Source organism: Hemiscyllium ocellatum, chromosome 39 (assembly GCF_020745735.1).
Source record: "Hemiscyllium ocellatum isolate sHemOce1 chromosome 39, sHemOce1.pat.X.cur, whole genome shotgun sequence".
Classification (NCBI taxonomy): domain Eukaryota; kingdom Metazoa; phylum Chordata; class Chondrichthyes; order Orectolobiformes; family Hemiscylliidae; genus Hemiscyllium; species Hemiscyllium ocellatum.
In genome coordinates, this window is record NC_083439.1 from 16,148,080 (window position 1) to 16,172,619 (window position 24,540).

General features: G+C 40.2%; 1 protein-coding gene across 4 annotated transcripts in view; it reads right to left on the reverse strand.

Annotated features, from left to right (window-relative positions):
- Positions 1 to 23,797, reverse strand: part of sema6dl (sema domain, transmembrane domain (TM), and cytoplasmic domain, (semaphorin) 6D, like) — a 47,331-nt gene extending 23,534 nt beyond the window's left edge. For 2 of the 4 annotated variants that reach the window (XM_060853260.1, XM_060853258.1), the window contains exons 1-4: positions 23,499 to 23,797; positions 4,614 to 4,773; positions 775 to 886; positions 504 to 564 (exon numbers count right to left, since the gene is read on the reverse strand). In XM_060853260.1, the coding sequence (XP_060709243.1) occupies positions 504 to 564; positions 775 to 886; positions 4,614 to 4,734 (294 nt within the window). In that variant the 5' untranslated portion in view covers positions 4,735 to 4,773; positions 23,499 to 23,797. Of the gene's footprint in view, positions 1 to 503; positions 565 to 774; positions 887 to 4,613; positions 4,774 to 22,765; positions 22,968 to 23,498 lie in introns of all 4 variants that reach the window. The other 2 variants (XM_060853259.1, XM_060853262.1) reach the window with 2 other exon arrangements.
- Positions 23,798 to 24,540: the final 743 nt, after the last annotated feature.

A 24,540-nucleotide genomic window follows, 5' to 3' on the forward strand; every position in this document is an offset into this window, starting at 1 on the left:
ATACAACCTCTTTTAAGATTAGAGGATGAAATCTGTCGGGACCTGGAGACCTGTCAATCTGCAGCAACATTACATTGTTTTTAGTACCATCACCCTTGTGATTGTTATTTCACGAAGTTCCTCTCATCCTTCTTCCTCTTGAATTACAACTATTTTGTAAATGTATTTGGTATCTCCTGACTTTGTATGTTTATGGATGATGTGGTCAAGAGGGCAGCATGCAGATAAGGAGGAAGACACATTATTAAAGAGGAATTAAAGGAAAGGCAATGGAGATGGAACAAGGTGAAAGTGCTTAAAGAAGAAAGTGTCATAAGAGTCAGGACAGAAATGAAAATTTGATTTGGTGGTAAAGGCCAAATCACCACTGGGACATAAACCAGACAAGTACGTATATAGTTCACCCAAGGATTTGTTTATTAGTCCAAATGACCAAAATACATAGTGGTTCAGGTGGAGGGGCAGAGCTGATGTGAAAAGGGAAGAAAAGAGGAGATACTTACTTTACTCGAAATTATTTCTCCCCTTGGCGGATCATTTAAATTAATAGCATAGACTTGGTCCCTAAAACAAAAATACAAGTTCAGTGTGTAAATATGTTTAGTATGTTACATTTCTAAAATTGAGCTAACCATTCAAGCTTAAGATTATTTTTTTCTTTTAAAAATGTATTTTTGGTGAAAATTCCTACTAGAGGATTTAAGTTTAAACGTTTAGATCGGTAATGTAATACAAAAGGACAAGGAATAGAAAAACCTATGGTAGCTCAGTTACCTGCCAGCAATATATAGTACATCTTCGATTTTCAGCATTAGCTGATAGTCCAATCTATGAAAAGACTCGTTTCCTAAAAGCCGTCCTCTGAATACTGGATATTGTCTTGAATCTGTGAATACAGAATGTGGTCACACAAGACTGCATCGCTCTGAAATCTATGCAACACATTAACTGGAGGCATGTATCTAGTACAAACCATTTGTAAACATAATGCATCATATTGTAGATTGATTTTACTTGAACAAAACAAAGCTGGCACTTCAGTGATCAACATCAAGCATGCAAGACATTAACATTTGTTTTCTAATTAATGATTGTCAGACAATCAGATGTAGTTACTGGTCCTGATAAAGTATTCTTTCAGAATACTCTCCTGCTCACTGATTCAGATGTCTCAGTTAATGTATTAATTCTCTTTGTTCACCGGTCACAGGGTTCCTCTGAACATCAAAGGAACAGGATGGTGAATGTTGAAGGAATGCCCACTGTAGCCAGAGTCAGGAGTCACACGATACCAGGTTATAGTCCAACAGGTTTATTTAAAACCACAAACTTTCAAAGCTCTTCCCCGTTCGCCAGGTGAAGTCCGCCTGACAACGGAGCAGTGCTCCAAAGGCTTGTGTGGCTTTGTCAGACTGTAACCTGGTGTCATGTGACTTTTCACTTTGCCTACCCCAGTCCACGTCGCTGTAGCCAGGATTGTTTTGATGCATAGACAGCAATTACTGGAGAAACTCAGCAGGCCTGGCAGTATCTGTGGAGAAACAGAACTTCTGAAGGAGGATCACTGGAGTTGAAACGTTAATGTTTCTCTTTCCACAGATCCTGCCAGACTTGCCGAGGTTCTCCAACAAATTCTGTTTTGGTTTCAGATTTCCAGCAGCTGCAGTTTGTTGGTTTATTGTTTCACTTTGGCAAATCTGCTCTTACGGAAGGGTTTCTCTGTTTACAACTCTTGATACTGTATTACCTTAAACATTGCAACACAAATGTTGCCAGATTCGGAAATATACATATACATGTTAAACTAATTTAAGTCAACACAAAATGTAGAACTGCTGGGGAAAAATTATTAGATGGAATACGGACATAGACGCAAAAAAAAGTAGACCAAGGAATTCTTGTGGTGTGGTAGTCTCCCTACTTCTGGATCGGGAGACCCAGGTTCAACTCCCATCTGCTCCAAAGCTGTGTAATAACATCTTTGAACAGATGATTTAAAAATATTTATAAAACAGGTTATGGGATGGGCCTGCTGAATTCTGCTCCAGACAGGGATTAGTCCTTGTGTAACAGGATGACTGGCTCTGGTCAGCACTGCTGCCTCACAGCACCAGGGTCCCAGGTTCAATTCCATCCTTGGGTGACGGTCTGTGTGGAGTTTGCACATTCTCCCCATGTCTGCGTGGGTTTCCTCCCAAAGATGTGCAGGCCAGGTGAATTGGCCATGTTAAATTGCCCATAGTGTTAGGTGCTTTAGTCAGAGGTGGGTGGGTTGGTTTTCGAAGGGTTGGTGTGGACTTCTTGGGCCGAAGGGCCTGTTTCCACACTGTAGGGAATCTAATCTAATAAACTACGATCCTTTCCACTCAGATTTCCTGAGGTATTACCGCAACAAATTCCAGTTCTGGACCCAGTGACAGCGAAGAAATGGTAACGTGTTTGAGTTAAGATGGTGTGTGTCTTAAAGTGATCTTAAAGGCAGCACCATTCCAAAGATCTTGCTGGCCTCTATAGTGGTGAATGCCATGGAGCTAGGAGATAATGTTTCAGTAAGCTTGGTGGCTTGCTGCACTGCATTCTATAAAGTGTATACTGCAACCACAGTGCAGTAATGCAGTAATGCAAGGCACTGTGCTTAGGAAGTTCTAGTTAGGCAGCAGAATATTTTCTCCTAGATGGCATTGAACTCAAAACATTGTTACAGCAGCATCCATCTAGATCTGTTCCAAGTCTTCCAAGCCTGTACATGACTTGAACTTTGTTGATGGTGTAGAGACTTTCACAGTCAGGAATCTCTCGGATTAGCCAGCCTAAGCTCCTGTTGTAGTCAGTGGAATAGAGACAGCTGATGCTGACCAGCACTGTTTGGGCAAATTGGATCCTGTACCAACTTGTTGCAGGGAGAAAGTGAGGACTGGAAATGCTGGAGATCAGAGTTGAAACATGTGGTGCTGGAAAAGCACAGCCAGTCAGGCAGCATCCGAGGGGCAGGAGAGTCAATGTTTCAAAGATTAAGTCCTGATGAGTTCATGCTCAAAATGCTGACTCTCCTGCTCCTTGGATGCTGCCTGACCGGCTGTGCTTTTCCAGCACCACACTTCCTGACTTGTTGCAACCTTGACTCCCAACTTTGAGTCAAAAAGTTTGCAAATTCAAGGTCCACAAAAAGGATTGTGCAATTAGTTAATGGTAGGGTCCTACGGAGTGTTGTCAAAGTGGCCTAGGGGTGCAAGTGCATAGTTCCTTGAAAGTGGATTTGTAGGTACAGAGTGGGGAAGGTGGTGTTTGGTAAGCTTGGCTTCATTGGTAAAACATTGAGTACAGAGGTTGGGATGGCATGTTGCTGCTGTACAGAACATTGGTGAGGCCACTTTCAGAATACTGAGTACAATTCTGGTCGCCCTTCTTTCAGAAGGATGTTGTTAAACTTGAGAAAGTGCAGAAAAGATTTACAAGGATGTTGCCAGGACTGGAGGGTTTGAGTCATAGATAGAGGCTGCACGGCTGGGGCTGTCTTTCCAAACTCAAGCATCACAGACTGAGGGCTGACGTTATAGAGGTTTATAAAATCATGCGGGCATAGACAGGGTAAATAGACAAAGTCTTTTTCCTAGGGCGCGGGAAGTCCAAAACTAGACAGCATAGGTGAGAGGGGAAATATTTAAAAAGAACCTATGGGGCAACTTTTTCATGCAGAGGGTGGAATGTGTATGGAATGAGCTACCACAGGAAATGGTGGAGGTGAGTACAATTGCAACATTGAAAAAGGCACCTGGATGGATATATGAAAAAGAAGTGTTTAGAGGGATATGGGCCAAGTGCTGGCAAATGGGACTCGATTAGGTTAGGATACCTGGTCAGCATGGACAAGTTGGACCGAAGGGTCTGTTCCGTGCTGTACATCTCTATGACTAAGGACATGCTGCATCTTTGGAGCCACCATCAGTCAGCTGAGATGTTAAACCAATTTCCTAGACGCTTGCTTACAAAACATGACCCGACTTGAAGAAAAGCAGAAGTCCTCCCGCTTTAACAAAGAACGTTGTCCAGCACACCCATCATCATAAAAGATCACTGTGTTCCTTGTTTCCTCTTCATGGGGCCTTGCTGTCTGTACAATTCAATGATTAGCATTTTTCATGTTTACTCATTGAGAGGAGCGAAGGCTCTGTGTTACTGTTCATGTGCAGTCAAACCCAATTAGCTAAGCTGAACAGATCTGCCCAGTGACACATATCCCTAGTTCAACCGCTGAGTAAACAGTGTAGTAAGAATGTTACAAGTGACAACTGCAGCAGAAATTAATTATTATTTTTAAGTGCATTAGTTGCACGATAAGATGGTAAAGTGAATGTCCTATAAGTAGAATCAAGAACAATGATGTGAATTATAAAGTCAACATTAATCTATGCAATGCGAATAATGATTATTTTTATAGCAGATTACAATTTGCACTGTAATTATTACACTGCCTCAAACAGCAGGCCTTTTTTTTAGTTTCAGTGACTGAATGGTTTACACTGTCAGGTGATTCTGTGAATTATTTTTTCTAAACTCATTATTTGCACAAGCACAGGCTAAACGATGATATTCCAGGAGCCCACTGCACTTACGGTGGAACTCAATGGTGTTAATGGGTTCGTCGTCTTCCGGGAAGCTGACGGCAGCTGTAGGGCAAACCATCAGCAATAAGAAGGTCACCGTGAAGAAGGAATACTCTGTACAGAGCTTCATGCTGGCCACAGGGTCTCCCTTTCGCAAAACGGAAGCTACCTGCAGTAAAGCAAAAGGAAAAACAGAAGTGATTAAATCACACATCAACACCAGTGATTTTTAAAAATTCATTCACAGGATGAAGGCATCACTGACTAGACAGCATTTATTACTCAGATGGCAGTTGAGAGTCAACCATGTTGCTGTGGATCTGGGGTCACATGTAGGCCAGACCAGGTAAGGGTGCCTGTTTCCTTCCCGAAAGGACATTAGTGAACCAGTTGGGTGTTTTTTCCCCTTCAATCAGCAATGGATTCATAGTCATCATTAGACTCTTGATTCCAGATTTTTAATCAAATTCAAAATTCCAGGATTTGAACCCGGGACCCCAGAACATTACCTGGATCTCTGGATTGACAGTCCAGTGATATTACCACAATGCCATCACCTCCCCAGGTTGTAACTCCTTCCACTACATTCTGGAGCACAGTCAAAACACAAATTCTATCATCAACAAAAAAAGGAAAGTGCTGGTGAAACTCAGCATGTCTGACAGAATCTGTGAGAAAAAAACAGAGTTAACATTTCAAGTTCAGGATGACTCTTCTTCAGTGACCCAGTGCTGGGTGTTTTGTTTCAGATTCTCAGCATCCGCAGTACTTTATTTAATTTAGCTTAAATTCTATGATGTTCGCCTACAAATTTCCCTTGTTAATATAGAGTTATAGAGATGTACAGTATGGAAACAGACTCTTCGATCCAACTTGACCATGCCAGTCAGATATCCCAACCCAATTTAGTCCCACCTGCCAGCACCCGCATATATCCCTCCAAATCCTTCCTATTTATTTACCCATCCAAATGCCTCTTAAATGTTGCAATTGTACCAACCTCCACCACTTCCTCTGGCAGCTCATTCTATACACGTATCTTTTCTCTGTGAAAAAGTTGCCCCTTAGGTCTCTTTTATATCTTTCCCCTCTCACCCAAGCAAAGGTTACCTCAGATTACAACAGGATCTTGATCGGATGGGCCAATGGGCTGAGAAGTGGCAGATGGAGTTTAATTTAGATAAATACGAGGTGCTGCATTTTGGGAAAGCAAATCTTAGCACAACTTATACACTTAATGGCAAGGTCCTAGGAAGTGCTCCTGAACAAACAGCCTTGGAGTGCAGGTTCAAATCTCCTTAAAAACGGAGTCACAGGTAAATAGGATAGTGAAGAAGGGATTTGGTATGCTTTCCTTTATTGGTTAGAGCATTGAGTACAGGAGCTGGGAGGTTAAGCTGTGGCTGTACAGGACATTGGTGAGGCTACTGTTGGAATATTGCATGAAATTCTGGTCTCCTTCCTATTGGAAAGATGTTGTGAAACTTGAAAGGGTTCAGAAAAGATTTATAAGGATGTTGCCAGAGTTGGGGGATTTGAGCTATAGGGAGAGGTTAAATAGGCTGGGGCAGTATTTCCTGGAGTATAGGAGGTTCAGCGGTGACCTTACCGCGGTTTATAAATTCGTGAGGGGCTTTATGTAGTTTTAAATCCAACATGTCACTGTTTTTAAAAAAAAAACTGTTAAGAAACTTGATGAAGAAATTGAGTGATCTAATGTAATAATGAAATCCAAAACAGTACTCTGCTTTGGATCAACAGTTAACCATCAAGCAACTTCTTTTTGTAGATGGTGAGATGTCCCTGTCACTGGGGAATGGTCATTGTCATGGCTTTGCTTGCAGTCAGAGCATATCTTTTCTTTGCTATTAACACCAATTCTGGATTGATGCTTTGCTTGCCTCTACAACACTTTTTGCCCTTTGTTCTAGGCCTCCTCTGTGTACTTCCTTCCTTTTAATCTTTCCCAGACATTCACTTCTGTTCCACTTGCTTTTTCCCTCTATTCTTAACAGCATAAACCACAACACATTTCTCTCTCTTTTCCAGGTCAAAGTGTGTGTGATTTTGGACTCAAAGCGTTAGCTCTGTTTCCTTAACATCTTTTGTTTTTTTTAAAAAAATCTTGTTGCTTTGGTGTTTTGTTCGCCTACATTGCAACACTAATCATACTTCAAAAGGACTTCATTGGCATTGAAAAGCATTGGAACGTCCCTAGGTTGTGATTAAGTCATTTCTTTCTTTAGTTTGGTCATATCAATAGCTGTTTTTCACTTGATTTTGAATTGAGCTAAATTAAACAGCTTTGATTTAAGCACACCTTATTATTTATTATTGACTAATAACAAAAGACAAGCATGAGCAAAGCTTAAATCTTTGGGCAAGTTTTGACAAAGTGATTCTGCAAGCTAATTGATTTGTTGATAAATATTTTTGATCACAGAATGCCAGAAAAGTTGAAGAATCTGCACTTGATGAGTATTCAGTACAAAACTCCCATGTGCAAACAAAATCATCCACATTCTGCAAACTGATCTTATGTCACCTCACAGCAGAGGCAAGCTTTACAAAGAGAAGGTTTTTTTTGTTATCTGAGCTTAAATTTACTGATCCCTGAAACTAACTTATGTGGCACATCCAGAATTAACCATTTATAATTTGTGATGGTACAATATAACCTTTAATTCCAGATTTGTCACTAATTTTGGATCTGAGATGGTTTAACTCTACAGTAAATCCCCTGCAGAGTCAACTTTATGGGGTGGCACGTGGTGAGCACCGCTGCCTCACAGCACCAGGGACCCGGGTTAGATTGCAGTCTCGGCAACTGTCTGTGTGCAGTTTGCACATTCTCAGTGTCTGCGTGGATTTCCTCTGGGTGCTCCGGTTTTCTCCCACACCCCAAAGATGTACAGGTTTGGTACACTGACCATGTTAATCTGCCCTGTAATGTCCAGAGGTGCTTGGAGGAAGGTAGTGGGGAATTCGATAGGTAGATGAAGGTGGGGGTTGACGGTGATAGGTCAGAGTGGATAGGTGGGAAGGAAGACGGACAGGTAGGACAGTTCAAGAGGATGCTGCTGAGTTGGAGGGTTAAATTTGGGATAGGTGGGGGGGGGGGGGAAGAGGAGAAGAGATAAGGAAACTGGTGAAATTGACATTGATCCTGTGTGGCTGCAGGGTCCCAAAGGTGGTAAATGAGGTGTTCTTCCTCGAGGTGTTGGGTGGCTAGAATTTGTCAGTGGAGGTGGCCCATGTCTTGCATGTATTTGGCAGAGTGGGAGGGGAGTTGTAGTATTTGGCCACAGGGCAGTGGGGTTGTTTAGTGCATGTGCGCCAGAGATGTTCTCTGAAATGGTGGCTCAGTCGTAAGCACTGCTGCTTCACAGTACCAGGGACCCGGGTTCGATTCCTGGTTCAGGCGACTGTAACAAGTTTGCACATTCTCCCTGTGTCTATGTGACCTTCCTCCAGGTGCTCCGGTTTCCTCCTACAGTCCAAAGTTGAGCAGTTCAGGTGAATTGGCCATGCTAAATTGCCTACAGTGTTAGGTGCATTAGTCAGGTGTAAACATAGGGTAGGGGACTGGTTCTAGGTGGCTTACTCTTCAGAGGGTTGGTGTGGACTTGTTGGGCCAAATGGCCTGTTTTCACACTATAGGGAATCTAATCTAATAAAAACATCCCAAAATTGTTGGCCTGTCTCCCCAAATGTACAGGAGACCACATCAAGAGCAACAGACACAGCATGTGTGTGGAGGTGCAAGAAAATCTCTGTCGGATGTGGAAGGCCAGATGGATTAGCCATGGGAAATACAAGGTTATAGGGATTGGGTCAGGGGTTATGTGTGGGTGTGATGCTCTTCAGATGCATGTAGGGATTCTACGTTAACATGTACAAACTCAGTTTGTCTTTCACTGGCATTCCCATGTAGAAACTGCAGCAGCAGAGTTGTTACTGAGCATGTTTGGGCTGGTGCATCATATCGAGTTTAATTGCTTTATTAAAGGAGGAGATATCATATTCAACAGAAACAGAAGTAGAAATATATAGAAGGACTCAAATTTTCCCTGCACTGTAATAGAGATCAAATTGCTTTTCATTCCTGGTCGTATTGAGTTTAGCAATTCTTTCATGGAACAATGCTGTAGAGCTCACAAATCCTGCAGGCTTTGACGTCACAATTTTCTCTGTCCCTTTCCAGGGGACATATGGAAGGCTCTGGTTTCCCAGGTGCCAGCAGCCCTCTGGCACCTCACTCAATTGGCTGTTCTCCCTCAGTGGAGAGCTTTGTCCCCACACGCACAGTGCCCCAGCAGCAGACAATGGGTCAAAACAAGAACATGGGTTCATTCTACAGCTTCTGAGCCTTCAGCTGTTTAAAGCAACTGTAAAGCTGCCTCAATTGCAGAGACATGGATCACTGCCGTCTCGAATTCTCGGCACTTGCTTGACACTTCTTAACAGGAGGAGGGCTGTTCTGCTTCCATTTGGAGGCTCTTGCAGCAAATATCGAAGGCCGGTGGATTCCCAATAAGAATGGTCAAAATGGCGCCAATAAAATGAGCAATAATTACGTTATCTAATTTGAACACAATGCCAATATTATATAAAAATGCACTGTTTAGTTCAGAAAGTGTTCTATAAGGACATGGTTCTGAAAGGGTAAATGTGGAAGGCTGCATTAAGCTCCACCCAATCTGATAATGTTATAAGGATTTGTGTGGGGAAAAGTAGAACATCTTGGAAGGTGTACATCCACAGACCTGAGTAACGAATGTGTCTTGGCCCCGATCGCTATTATGCCACAGAATCCATCTTGTTCAACATGATACCCTCTTCTTGTTAAGATTCACCAGTGGGCTATCCTCGAACACTGTAAGCCAAATCGGCTCTTAACCCAGACAAGGAAATAGGATGAAAGCAAAGTACTATGGATGGAGGAAATTTGACATAAAAATAGAAGGTGCTGGAGAAACTCAGCAGGTCTGGTCACACTTAGAAAGAAAACAAAAGAGATAGACTCAAAATGTTGATATGACTCTTCTTCAGAATGGGAAGAGGAAAGAAGATGGCAGTAGCAAGTTACCTCAGGACTAGCCAGCAATGGTTAGTGTCACAGCACATGCCACGGTAATCTGTAAAATTACTACGCCATTGCATTTATTTTTTAAACGCCATCTCCAAATCTTTTCAGACAGTAAATTCTGCTTGTCACTAGCTTCCTTGAGTCAATAATTAGAAATGACATGCGGAGTGTGAAGATACAGCGTATGTTTTAAACAAAACCACATAACACTTTCATTCTACAGCTGAATGTGATGATAATGTAGTGTTCTCCTTCTGTTCCTGTGAACAATAACTCCCTATCACAGAGGAGGAGATGATCTAGATTCAGTAGGCAGCTGTTGAGTGGAGACAATTACAAAATGTAACATTTACTAATTCAGGTTCCCTTGATCTTTAGTACACAAAATGAGATAAAGTTTGTCCTAGTCAGGGCCTTTGGCAATTGCTAATGAGATATTGTGCACCATAAGTTTGGATACAAAAACTAAAAGAGAACAAACATGAGATTTGACATTTCAAAAGAGCACCCAGCCTTGTGAAAGGCCAATTTACGATTTCTGATCAAAGTCAAAAACAACACTCGTTCCATTAACGTGTTGAAAATAAAAGTCTTAATAAATAGTAGAGAAAAGGTGACACTTGTTTCTGTTTCTATACCATAAACAGTAGAAGGGCTATCATTGCTCTCAGGAAGGCCCTCAGCCTGGTATATTGATGATAAAAACCAGAAAGTTGGGGATGCTAATTTCTGCAGCCACTCAGGTGGTAATTAGAATTGCTTTCCTTAACCTTCATAACTTTCAAGGTTACAGGTACTTTAATATTTTGAATGGCTGCTGCCATCAGTTTATGTACATCACAAGGTAACACCAAAAATGAAGAATAATCACATTATTTCTCCTTGGAGAGAAAAAGAGAGGGAAAAAAACATCTCATGGAGTCAAATTACCCACAGCTCTTGCTCAAGATTGAGATGTTATCAAAAATGTATGTCATGGATATATAAATTTTTATGCATGCATCTTGTAAAATTTCAAGGCCGTGATATAATCATATTAGTGACACCTTTTAAAATTTGTAGTGATTGCAATGATGTGCACTGAATATTGAGCACAGGCAACCTATCTACACAATAAAAACCCCAGCTAATTAATGTTTCCAGCTGCTTCCCTTTCATCAGGATTTTTGATGTACAGTACTATTTAATGTTGAAACTTGCAATTTATGATTATGGAATAGGTTACATTTAAGGTGCAAGAACATCTAGGTGAATATTCACACTGTAGGAGCCATCTCCTCAAGTCAGTATCTTTAAGCATCGGTTGCTGGTGCTATCCCAAGTGCGCAGTCCTTCTAGTTTCTAAAACGGTCAAATTAAAGAACTCGTTAACATAATTTGTCACTATGTTAGTCTTCAAGCAAAAGCTAAACATGTCACTAAATTTGTGTTTTGACGGCTGCATGCTTTTATTAAAAAAAAGCAAACTTTAATCAACATAAACAGAAAGGTAATGTTTCAGGCTTACTTGGCTTATACTGAAAGTAACTTCAATGTGGTACAGCAAGACTGATGTTGTTGAGGATCCCTGACAGTCATGGGATAAACTACAGATCCAAAACTACTTGATGACCTTAGCTCTGTATCATCGACCTGCGACTCCAGCTCTGTTTGATGGTATGACTCATTACACAAAACCTGATCAGGCAACTAAAAACAAGCTGGTTAAACTAGTCTGAATTGTTTGAACTAAGCCCCTAGAGTCAGGTTCAGGGCCTTGCGTTTAAAAAACCCTGCCTAATATATGAACTTGCCAAGTGTTATGTTGTGAAAAATAATGTCTCCTTTCCCCATCAATCTACACAACTACTGTGGAAGAGTTTAAACTGTTATCATTTTAGAAAACTAATGTATTACCTATGGAAAAGTATGGACAATAAGGAAAAATAAATATGAGTTTCTGCTGCTGCTTAAATTTACCAATGAATAATAAATGTTTAACACCACTATTTGTAAATGATAAATTCTCAACCAGCTCCCCAGTGTTTCCAATTTCAGTTCTGGAGTTTTGTGCCCCTGTTGTTTTAACAACTTTATACATAGGTTTTTCACTAAACCATTATGGTTCTGACAACACATTTAGAACTTGAAGACAAAACGGTGTCTGTGCTTTATCTGTAGCTTGATTGCTTATGTCTGAAAATGCAGCCTCGACATTGATTACACGCATTAGGGAGTTGTTTTCTGGAGAGGAAGTATATCCATACAGTCAACTTTGGCACATAAACCTTTTGCCCAGTACAGACTTGTTGAAAATCTCTGCAGATGGTCACGTTATTAACCTATGACTAAAAGTCTTTCTTTTATTTTCCCCAATCATGTAAACCAATATTAAATTATTTTATTTAAAAATATAGCCATCTAGTTTTAGACAAGCACTTCAACCTATAGCACAATTGACGTGAATCAGTTGATCTATACATTTCACTTGTTGTATTTTTAATTTGATTGTCACACTTTAATAACTGATATAACATGTTAACTATGCTATTTTGCATGAATATCTCAAAGTAGACAAAAGTAACATTGCCATTTATAAACAAAAGAAACACTAAGAGTTAAGTAATTCACTCAGTTTGTTTCAATTTTAAAAGATCCCCTGCTTTTTAGAAAGTGGTTTCCATGGTAATTTTGATACTTGACTGTAATGAGTGAATAGTATTCTTTTATATATGTCTAAAATATCCAAATATTTCTGTATGGAAAGTAAATTAACTCATTTTTAAAGTCATTAATTAGATTCTAAAAACAGTTTCAGATGGTTTATAAACACTTTATAAACTGGTACAGGACTAACAATCCTGAGAAATATCGCCAATGTAAATTACAATAATATGATGATTTGGGGATTGGCACTAGAAAAACAAGCAATGAAAGACAAAAGAATTTGCCAGGTTGTCACAGTAATCCAATTCAATTATTAATTGTCTGGTAGCGTGGCCCAGTGGTCTAAATTGCTGTATTGAGATTCCAGCCTCTAAGGAAGCGCGGGTTCAAATCCCACTGCAGCCACTTGTGCTGATTGACTATTAGGTGGCTCAGTGATTAGCACTGCTGCCTCACAGCGCAAGGGACCCAATTTGATTCCAGCCTGAGGCAGTTGTGTGTGGAGTTTGCACATTCTCCACGTGTTTGTGTGGGTTTCCTCCAGGTGCATCCTACAGTTCAAAGATGTGCAGGTGAGGTGAATTGGCCATGCTAAATGGCCCATAGTGTTCAGGGATGTGGAGGTTATGTGCATTAGTCAGAAATAAATATAGGGTAGGGGAATGGGTCTGGGTGGGTTACTCTTTGGAGGGCGGTATGGCCTTGTTGGGCCAAGGGGCTCGTTTCCACACTGTAGAGATTCCATGATTCATTAATGCCCTTCAGAAAAAAGAGTGTTTCACATGTGTGATTCTAACTAGACACACTGTGATTGCCTCTTAATGCCAGAGGGCAACCTGGTACAGACAATAACTTAGTCATGTCACCCACATTTTAAAGGAAGATGTTAAATTTGAGAAACGAAAATCAGAAAATTTACCCATAAAGCTACTTCATGTGGAAAAGGTTTTAAATTATCATCACCTCTATCTCCACAGTCTACTCCTCTCTCCTGGCTCAGGACTGGAGTCCTGTTGTACCTGCAGTTAACTTTATGTATCTCTGACTCAATAAATAAAATGCTGAAGTGCCACTCTGTTGTAGGGTTCAAGAGTAAACATGACATGCCTTAATGGTCAAACTTGCTGTCAATCATTAACTAAAAGCTCTTCGCAGTTTAGACAACTACTTCAATTCTCAGATTGTATTGAAGATATTTTCTCCCTGATACATATGATTGGAAATCACTGGGTCACTGCCTCACCAGTATTATTAAAGAAATAAGCTTCCTCCTCTCTCCAAGATTTGATGGCGTCAATGGTAAAATGTTGAATACAGTTCCCAAGCTAAAAGCTGCTCCATGGTTTACCACTCCATAATGTGCTTTGAGTTCCCACATTCAAATTTCAACACGTGAGCAACTCAGTGAGGAAAAAGAAATGTTTGTTTGCATTTCTTTTTCCCCTAGGCTTTAGCCAGTTAGATTTTAACCTCTAACTTTAGCTAGTTAGAAACTAGTCATTTGTCAAAACATGGTCACACACATTTAACTGAAAATTGGACGATGGACACTGCTCAACGGCAGGATCAATAACTTAAAACTTTGTGTAATAATAAGTTCTACAACAATCACCCTTACCACCTCTAGTGCTGAGATTAGCCAATGATTGTACACAGTGACCAAACTGGTCACTGTGACCGTTGAACTGGATCACTCCAGGGCAAGTCCAAGCAGACAAAAGACCCTGCATTTTCTGGATGTTAACTTTAGTTACTATAGCTGGACAATGCAACCAGTGGTGTGGAAGAAATAAATAGGTGTAGCCAGCTGTGCTGTTCACAGTCAGACGAGCTTTATGTAGTTCAAAATGATTCTGGAGCCAGTAGCCTGTTGTGGCCAAGGACAGGATGATGGATGATCTACACACATTGTCCGGTTGCACAGAATAGAAGAAGTTCACTTTATGTCTATTAAAATGCTAATCTCCATTGGTTAACAAAAAAAAGTAGAGAAACCAAGTTGAAATAAATTAATACTGGAAATGCAACGGGTACCGTTCAGTTTACAATTTGATTCTGTCTCCTCAAATATTACATCGAGGCACAAATATGATTGTCTCCTGACTGAAGTGAAATCATTTCAGTCAAGTTACTTGAAGCATTTAGACCAAGCCGTTTTTCTTGTATCAACAATTCTCTGGCCCATTCATCCCGAACAACTGGCAATTGGATATAGTACATTCTGTCACAGAAGGGAGTATCAACAGGTCAGTAGCACAAAAAAAAGGTCAACTTAAGCCAAGACCTCCATTTTGTAGGAGATTGATTTTAACAAATCTATTCACTGGGTGGAGGTTGCACAGTTAATCATCTAAGGCCGTTCAAAACACTAAAAATTGGAGGACAAAATACATTTTGTTGTTGTTTCGTAACTAAAAACTGCTAAACAAAACCGAAAATGCAGTTTAAATGTCAGTTGGTCTGAATAATTTTGTCATACTGCATTTATTAAATGCTGTATGTATTTTCTGCTCCAAGTTGTTTGAAATCTGAAGGCAATCCAAAAATTATTTTGCCTCAACTTCACATAGATCACATGAAGAGATGACGATCATGAGACTTTATAAGAAAGTAAACAGTGATTTTTGTGATCTGAAATGGGGAATAAAAAGAAGTTCAGCGGGACAATTCAATAAAGAACTGGAAGAACGTTTAGAAGAAAACAAAATCACAGGACTGTGGGTTTAACAGGAAAGCTCTATCAAAGATCCACCAGGAGTTCACCGGCTTCCTGCACTGCGCCAGTCATTATGATCGTGTTTTTCATGTGCTGATTTACTGTAATTTACAGTAGGCTTAAGAATCCCTGGACCTCGTCTGACTTCCGAAATACAAAATGATTCCTTGTGCAAGTAATCTGCCCCCATGTCCCAGGCCCTGGCTAAAAGGCAACAACTCTTGCTATAAGATGAATATGAACCACAACATGTTTTTTTTTCTTTACCACCCTCTGTAATGGCCCTTCAGCAAACCACAGTTCAAGGACAATTAGAGGAGGGTAACAAATGCTGACTTTGCCCATGATGATCACACCCCAAAGAATAAGTAAATCAAGAACCATATGAACCAACATCAAGTTCAATGTCCTTCCGAAGGAGAGTTGGATTACTGCCAACATTCAATTATTGTACTAATAAAGTAAGTAAACAAATAAAAGTGGATTTATCTATGTTAACTGTATAGTTTATATAGGTTTTAATTACTTTTACCTGTACTGAATGCTGAACTAACAGGGATAGGTACATGAGACTGGCTGGATTTTCCATTGGGTCAATGGTGAAGGCTTACTGGTGACATTTCTTGTTGTTCACCAGGAGTAATTTATTCGAAAACTTGCTCTAGTCTTTATTACAACATTCTGGACAATTATACACCTCTGGTTTTCATGAATAGAATGTTTTTAAAAAGTGAACATTAGAAGTTCCAATGCAGGGCTCAAGTATGGACCAAGTCAGAACTGAGAAGAGCTGAAAGGTCAGCTTTAATCAGTCCCTGATGAAAACATTACCCTAAAGTGATTGCATATAGGATACAGAAAGAATAAAGAGGCACTCGAGAGGCTGGAGAGATAATTTCTTGGGAGGATGTCAAAAGTGTGGATTTACATTGACAGGCCAAGTCTCTTCTTCTGAAAAAATGGTGGCTGACTCAAAATAACTCAAAAGTCATTAAGACTATGAAAAATTTTAATTGAGTTGATATAGAGACAGAGAGAGAGAATATGTCCTTTTATGAACAAAAGCATAACTTTAGCATCAGAGGATGAGGGGTGACCTTATAGAGGTTTATAGAATCATGAATGGCATGGATAGGTGAAATAGACAAAGTCTTTTCCCTGGGGTGGCGGACACCAGAACTGGAGGGCATAGGTTTAGGGTGAGAGGGGAAAGACATAAAAGAGACCTAAGGGGCAACTCTTCCACACAGAGGGTGGTATGTGTATGGAATGAGCTGCCAGAGGAAATGGTGGAGGCTGCTACAATTACAACATTTAAAAGGTATCTGGATGGGTATACAAATAGGAATGGTTTGGAGGGTTATAGGTCGGGTGCTGGCAAGTGGGACTAGATTCAGTTGGGATAGCTGGTCGGTGTGGATGAGTTGGACCGAAGGGACTGTTTCCATGCTGTACATCTCTATGACAACTATCAATATAAAGAAATCCAATAAGGAGATCCGAATAAACTTCTCAACTCAAAGAGGAGTGAGAATCTGGTGCATACCAGCACAGGAGAGTGGTTGAAGCGATAACATAACTTGGAAGGAGTAAAAAGAGTTACAATAATAAATTTAAATTAAAAAAGATGGGAGGGAATCTTGAATAGAACATAGGCATCAGCATGGACCAGCTGGGCTGAACAAACAGCCTGTTTCTATGCCAGACAACCTACATAAACCCAAACATGGAGAGTTATTTGTTCTACATATCTCTGTAAAAGGAGTGAACAATGGAGAAAGATTAGAGAAACTTAAGTTTAAACAAAAAAAGTGATCAGTAATCTTAACAATATAAATAAGCAATGAATATGCATTGATGATAAGGTGAGGCCAGTCTGTTACTCAAGGAAACTCAACTCTGTAGAATGATAGAACCTGAATTAGTGACAAGTAACAAATTATCATTGGCAAACACTGTGGAGCATTAAAACTAAAGATTCATTGGAACATGCGGCATAGTTAAGGAGCAGAAAATGGCATCAGACCCATCAGGCTAGCTTTTCCAATAATCCCACCATCCAACTGCAGTTTGAATCAACCTCTAATCTTTGAATCTTGTAGATTGTCTCCAGTCTTTGACTAAACAAATTTGTTCTGTGACCCGCCTCAAATTTACACTTGTGTATTTCATGAAATTATTCCACAGATTTCTATCCCAGAATGTGCTCTGTTCACATGCAATGAGCACCCCTGAAATAAGAACTTTCTTAAGGAGGAAGAGTTGTTGATTTGCACATTAAATTAAGGTGATTTCCTGCTCCTGCCTGTGTGTAAATTGGCGTCACACTAAGTATTTTTGGTTGGAGTACACCATCCATCTGAAAGGACTGCAATATACAAGATCAATTAACAAAATCAATAAAACACATTGCACTCGCTAGCAGTTCATGTTGGAAAGGGTCAAAGGCAAGGCTTAGGATCCTCCTCTACCTGGTTCCTCTCTAATTAAAAAGATGGTTCGAGATACAGGATTAAGCAAAAAAAAGGAGAAATAGAAATGAGAAAATCTGAGATACCCAAATTATATTTAGAATTCCCAATGTGGCTTGCAATGTTTACAGCATGAGGGATTGATGAAAATAACTAAAATTACTCAAATTGATAACATCTGCAAGCTTCATTGTATCATTTAACTCACAATCTCATTCAGAGACAGACTCAAAATGTGTCCCCATCTATTGTGCATATATACAGAAATATGCAGTTTGGTGAAATTGTATCTGCTTACAAAGGGAAGCAATGACTGCAACTAATTTTAAATTCAATTTCTATTGACTAGGAGGAATGACAATTTTTCTGGACTTCAATTTCCAAATACTTCATTAGACCTTCCTTTCTTGCAAATTACCTGGCATGAATACCATTTTATAAAGTTGCATCATATTGTTGAATACGTAGTCACAGTATTCATTTATATTTAGATTTTGTTTTTAAAAACCTGTGCAGAAATGTAATTAATCACACAACACCAGGTTACAGTCCAACAGGTAACTAGCTGATGAAGGAGCAGCGCCCTGAAAGCTTGTACTTCCAAATAAACCTGTTGGACTATAACCTGGTGTTGTGTGATTTCTAACTTTGTCCAGTTCAGCACTGGCACCTCCACATCAGAGATGCCATGGCATCACCTCTGGTGCAGATGGAACTTGAACCAGGTTTCATGGCTCAAAGGTAGGGACACTACCACTACACCACAAGAGCCCTTTAATTTAGATATATACAGAACTTAATTAATTGGATCTGACAGCATAACGTTGAGGAAATAGCTGGCTTTGATGTCCTTAATAAAAGGAGCATTATCCGACAAAGCGAATGCATTATCTTTTTGTTCTGCTGAGATTGCAAATTAGACTTCTCAATGACAAATTAAAAACCATTAACAATTTTACTCAGAAATTTTCAACAAATGCACATTGCAAATTCTCAAACCTATTTGTTGTTTCCTTCTTAACTTAAAACTGGTAATCTCCCTTTTAACACTTAATCTTCCATGTCTATATCTCTCTCTCTCCCTCCAAAACACTATCTCCATTCACATTTTTGCCCATTGTTGAAACAGCAAAGCATTTTGAAAATAGTGCTTTTTCACAGCATTTGGGTGTTTCTGGAAAGTCAAGCATTTATTAGCCATCCCCAATTGCCCTTAAATTGAAAAAGCTGCCATCTGAATGGCCGGTAGGCCAAGTGTCAACCACATCACTGGAGCTAGGAGATGTAGGCCAGACCATGTAAGGATAGCACATTCCAGAAAAAAAAAGAACCACATGGGTTTTACAACATCACCATTACTGAGCCTGGCTTTCATTTCCAGATTCATTTTGTGCCGCTGTGTTGGGATTTGAATCTTTGTCTCCAGAGCATTTAGTTAGCCCTCTGGATTCTTCTCTAGTGGCATTTCTGCCTTTCATAGATATGGTCACCACTATTCCTATTTAGATTAAAAGTCTCTCTGCCCTTATTATCCAGATCTCTTGATCTTATTAGAATCTTTGGCAATTATTGAAGCCTAAACTTAAATTCCAGATGAGAAGTTGACTCCAGCTCTGTTTTTGCTCCTGACAGGCATCAGTGTCACCATGCTCAATATGAATACACACCATCCACATCAACAATGTCCCCATTTTTCATTCCTGCCAAGGCAGGAGAGAACACAACACTACAGGCAGAGTATGCCAGTAAGGTGTACTGTAAAGAGGAAAACAAGACCAGTCTATAAGACAACACAGCTGTTCCATTACTTTTAGGAGCATATGGACAAAGTGATTCCTTTTCTGTTTCTAAACTTCATTCAATGTTAAAGAGAATAACATCTGTAAATGTGTCTGCGTGGGTTTCCTCCGGGTGTTCCGGTTTTCTCCCACAATCCAAAGATGTGTAGGTTAGGTGAACTGGCCATGCTAAATTGCCCATAATGTTCAGGGATGTATAGCGTAGGTGCATGAGTCAGGGTTAAATGTAGGGAAATGGGTCTGGGTGGGATACTGTTTGGAGGGTCAACGTGGACTTGTTGGGCCGAAGGACCTGTTTCCACACTGTAGGGATTCTAATTCTAAAAACCACTTTTCAATAAACAATATGCAAACATCCGGCATTCCAACCGAAACTCTATCAACAAACACATCGAGTTAGACACCATCTAACAACCACTGAGAAAAGGAACAGGAAGTGACTTCACCACAGGAAATGACATCACCAATCCAAAGAAACCAAAACATATAAATAGAAAGCAGGAATTGCTTCACCTGAGGCCCACTGAAGATGTTACCTAATAGGGTAACGAAACGTTTGGAAATGAACCTTGCAGCTCAGCAAGCAAACCTACATCCAAAATCTGCATAAGGTGATGTTGCTATACTTGTGCAATTCCTGACTGGTGCAGCTTGGGACCAGCATATGGGATGATGTGTATTTGTGAACTTGCTGTTCTGCAAGTTGGTGTGAAGTAATTGGAAGGGCCTTAATCAAAATCCATTTTGACATGTAAAAATAAATTAATTTTGCAGAATGAATACCTGTAAAGTATATATTAGCACCTGGCAGGCTTGTTCTAGTACCTGAAGATAGCTTAAAAGAAGTGGTGAAATAGAGAATAGTTCAGTCATTAGCTCAAAAACATGGACCCAGTTTCTGCTCTGACAAAACTTAGAACTAAAGTTAAGGAGCAATATATTTGTACACTATTTTAATGGAGAATGGGTACAGTTACAGATCCTGTGCCCTACCTGGTTCTTTTTATTTCCTTTATTTCAGCTGATCTTCCACTGAAACTCTCCCTTTCATGTAGATATTATTTCTCAACAGAACCATTCCAATATTCTCCCAGCTGATCTGCCACTTTAATTTGAGCTCATTCAAAAATCTAGTACTATTCTTCTAACCCAACTGGCACCAAGTCCTGTGTGCCTATCTTCTCTGTGTTCACTAACCAGCAGATGTCCACAGTAGCACCTCAAGTTTCAATGTAAAAAGTGAGGTCTGCAGATGCTGGAGATCAGAGCTGAAAATGTGTTGCTGGTTAAAGCACAGCAGGTTAGGCAGCATCCAAGGAACAGGAAATTCGACGTTTCGGGTGAAGGGCTCTGGCAGCAACACATTTCACCTCAAGTTTCAATGTCTTCTTGTACTGACACCCTCTATGGCCTCACCTCTCCCTCTTTGGGTAATGTCCTACAACCCTTCAATATCGCTGCATTCTTCCAAGTTTTCTTATCACTTATTCTACTTCATTGTTCCATTCTGGTAGCCATGTCTTTCACCACCCAGGCTCCAAGCTCTGGAACTCTCCCCATAAACTGCTCCAGATCTCAATTTAAAGTGCTCCATAACCTCATTGTCCAAACTTTCCCAATATCTCTTTGGCTTTTGCTTGAACATTCCTAAGGATCATTTCAATGTTTTATTATATATTAAAAATGTGCTTTACTAATATATGTTTAATTATATAAAATAAATTGCTGTGTATTTTACCTGGATTCTTTCTCTACTATGAATCTGATTAAGTTATGCACAAACAGTACACTGAACAATTTGGCACACTGCCCAATCAACTAAAGTACAACGGGTACATTATAATTTTAAAAAACAAATGTTCCTTTAAGTGCTCTAGAGATTACCAGTTGAATCAAACAATTATTTGTTTTTTTTCCACAATTCTGTATTCATTCAGTGCTTAAGAATAGTGGAAGAACACTAAATCCCCTTTTGAACTGCAGGAGAGGATATTGTACTGTCACTTTCACTGAGATGTATCTTATTAGATGAAATTTTTATAATTTCCATTCACAAACAATTACTTGATAGAGAGGTGTAAACGTTCAATAAGGCTCCCACTCTGCCAATTATCTTTACTGCTTTAAATGGGTATATTTTCTCCTACATAATTCATGTCGGTATCAAATATAGTTTTCTTTACATACAAGGATATTGCTAGTTGTGAATAATAGAAAGCTCATACTGTTACATGCTTTGCAACTATTCAAGGTAATGCTAGCTGGATGAATGCATGCATTTTCTCATCGTGCCCTTCAACATTTCAACTATTTAAACACAGAGGGTGAACTAAAGTTCATTTGAAATACCACTCTAGGGCAAAGGATCGCAGCTAGCACTAGGACCTTACTGACACACGAATTCAATGCTTTTCCCCACAGAACCCTCCACACTAGGAAGTCCAAATTAAAGTATTGTGTCCCGTACATGAGAAACGATAAACATTTCAGAATCCTCGTTGTGGACTGTTTGTGCGGACTGAAAGTACAGAGTATGACGCAAGCATTTACACGTTGTTTTTGAAAACTTTCAAGTCTAAACTTTCACTGACTCTGATCACAAACTGGTTAACTTTGCGTGCCAATTTTGAATCACCAACTACCACTTCTGATGAGGAGGTCACGCAATAAGGCACTAAAGTGAACAGTCAAGTCGTAAAAACAGACCGCCTCTCCCCCCTCCCCCAACATTTTACATCGACACTTAGAATATGGACTAAGTTTATGTAAATCTCCTGTTTCATCTTTTGTGAGTGTTTTGCACACCAGCTGATGCGTGACAAGCACGGCCCTCTGACTGTGCCAATGGGTTAATTTGGCTTTAAAATCAGTCCCTGTGTTCTATTTATCAGAGGTTACCCTTATTTTGTCACGTCGTGCGATATTGACTCGCACTCGCTTAAAAAGGTTAAAAGGAGGAATACAGGACACATAATGTTTGCCCAGCACCATTAATATGGCAAACGTCCCGAGGCGTTTCTCAGGAGTTCTCTCAAACAAAATCTGACACAGAGCCAACAGGGAGATATTAGGGCAGATGACTAACTCTTGATAAAAGAGCGAGGTTTTAAGGAGTGTCTTAACTTTCTTCCTTTAGAGAAGGGGAAAGGTTTAGTGAGGGAATTCCAATGCCCAGGGCCTTGGCAACTGAAGACATGACCACCAATGGTGAAACAATTAAAATCAGGCATCAAGAAATGAAAATTGGAGAAGAGCAGATTATTTCCAACAAAGGAACATTTGTCCCAAACAGGAATAATGTGCAAAAAAGGCTCTTCGGAAACAGCATACACTCTAGCCAACAAAAATCCACCAAGTAAACATTTTTCATAGTTCTCAACTTGTTATCAAAAGGAAAGTTTTAAGAGCACACTGGTAGCCAATTCCGGCGGGAGTTTTACCTTATTTCACAACTGTAAACACTCTTCATTGGTTTTAGCATCTGCACAGATGCCGGGTTGTTTTTCATTGTACCAATACGTTTTCAACTAGAGCTTCGGGTTCATAGAATCCATTGTTTGCTTTCACAACTGCTTTTCATCAGTTCTTCAGTCTCCTCCTCCCCAAGTCTAGGACAGGTCAGGCAGTGCTGTTTTGATCCAGCTGTAGTTAGAAAACCATGCACTGTGCTGTCAAAAAAAAACCCAGCCCCTTGCCCACTATCCTAAAACGCTGACTGGAGACCTGAGGCCCAAATGAAAGCTTTCTGATCAAAGTTCAGGAGTGATCAAATGTCAGCCAGCTCCCTCCTTTCAAGTTTCTTACCATCCCCCCCCCTTTAAAAAAAACACACGTTGTACCTCTGAAAACAAACAAGGGTCTATGTTACAACATTCAGTGCAATTTCTTGTCTGTAATACACTGCAGTTTCAGCTTGCAAATGCACAATCGCAGCACCGATTCATCTGATCGGTATTCTTTCCAGAAACCCCAAGGACAACCGATTCTCGAGTAAAAATAGCGCTTCTAGGTGCTATTTCTGCACCTCTCTTGTCAGCCGCTTCTGAGGACACTTCAACCCCATCTCCATTCACCGAGACGGTCTAGCAATCTACAAACAACAGATTTTTTTTTGGTCTTAATGCAAACCTACGTACAAAGATGTGCCACACAGTCATTGCAATAAAACCTTACCTCATATGTCACCTAAATATTCCCAAAAGTTGTTTTCCTGCCAATAATCCCTCCGAACAGCAAACGCTCAAACTCTCAACTCCTGCAAGTCAGAGACACGCCAGGGTAAAAACAAACTAATGCACAGCAAATGGTGTAATTTGATCCATCTGAAGTCAATCCGTCAAGAGAGCAGCAGGCTGCCTACCAATAAGCCTGCACCAGCCCAGGGGTCCCACCCCCTAGTCCATTTTCCAGCTCTGGCTTTAAAGCTCAAGATGTGAAGTTTTTTGTCTGCTGTCTTTCCCTGGCTGCCGACAGTGGGGCCTCTAGCTCTCAGTGACCCTTTCATGGCCCCAACCTCGAATGAGGCTGTTGTAAAACCTTTAACAGAGTAGTACTTCAGTGGGGCGGGAATGCGTTTGTCACAAGGAAAATGTGGACTTTGTTATAAACCAACTTAGGATCAGGACTGATTCTTGCTGTCAACATGTACAAATTGCATCTTGTCATAATTGAATCTCGGCTACTCTTCTGCATTGCTGAGTGTAATTTTATGAGTAACGATCCTAATTGTATTCTCCCCCGTCCCCCCCCACCTTCCTAGGGAGCACAGCAAACCGCATCGCTGGTCACTTCTCAAGCTTAACTCATAAGGTTTCCTTCTGACTGAAGCTTCAGCCCATTTTCCAACTTCAAGTAATAAATCTTTTTTTTGTCTAAGCGACCATGCATTACTTAGTGCTCAGCAGAGGCGGTTTTAATTAAAAATAAAACTCAATGAACTTTTCTGACCATTAACTAGATATGACCAGCTGTTTGATGAAATTTTGCATTAGTTTGGAGGGCAGAGTCGCGGCTTGAGACAGCCTTACAATGCTAAGGTTTCTACTTTCCTACGTCCCATTTGTCTCGCTGTCATAGAGGCTCAAACCCATTAGAGTTGGCAGTAGCCTCTCAGAATTGGCAGCAGCCTTTGTCTTAATCAGTTCACAAGCCATGGATGGTTTCAAAATCATTTCTTTTCTAAATGGATTTGCAATGTTTTCACATATTTCAACAG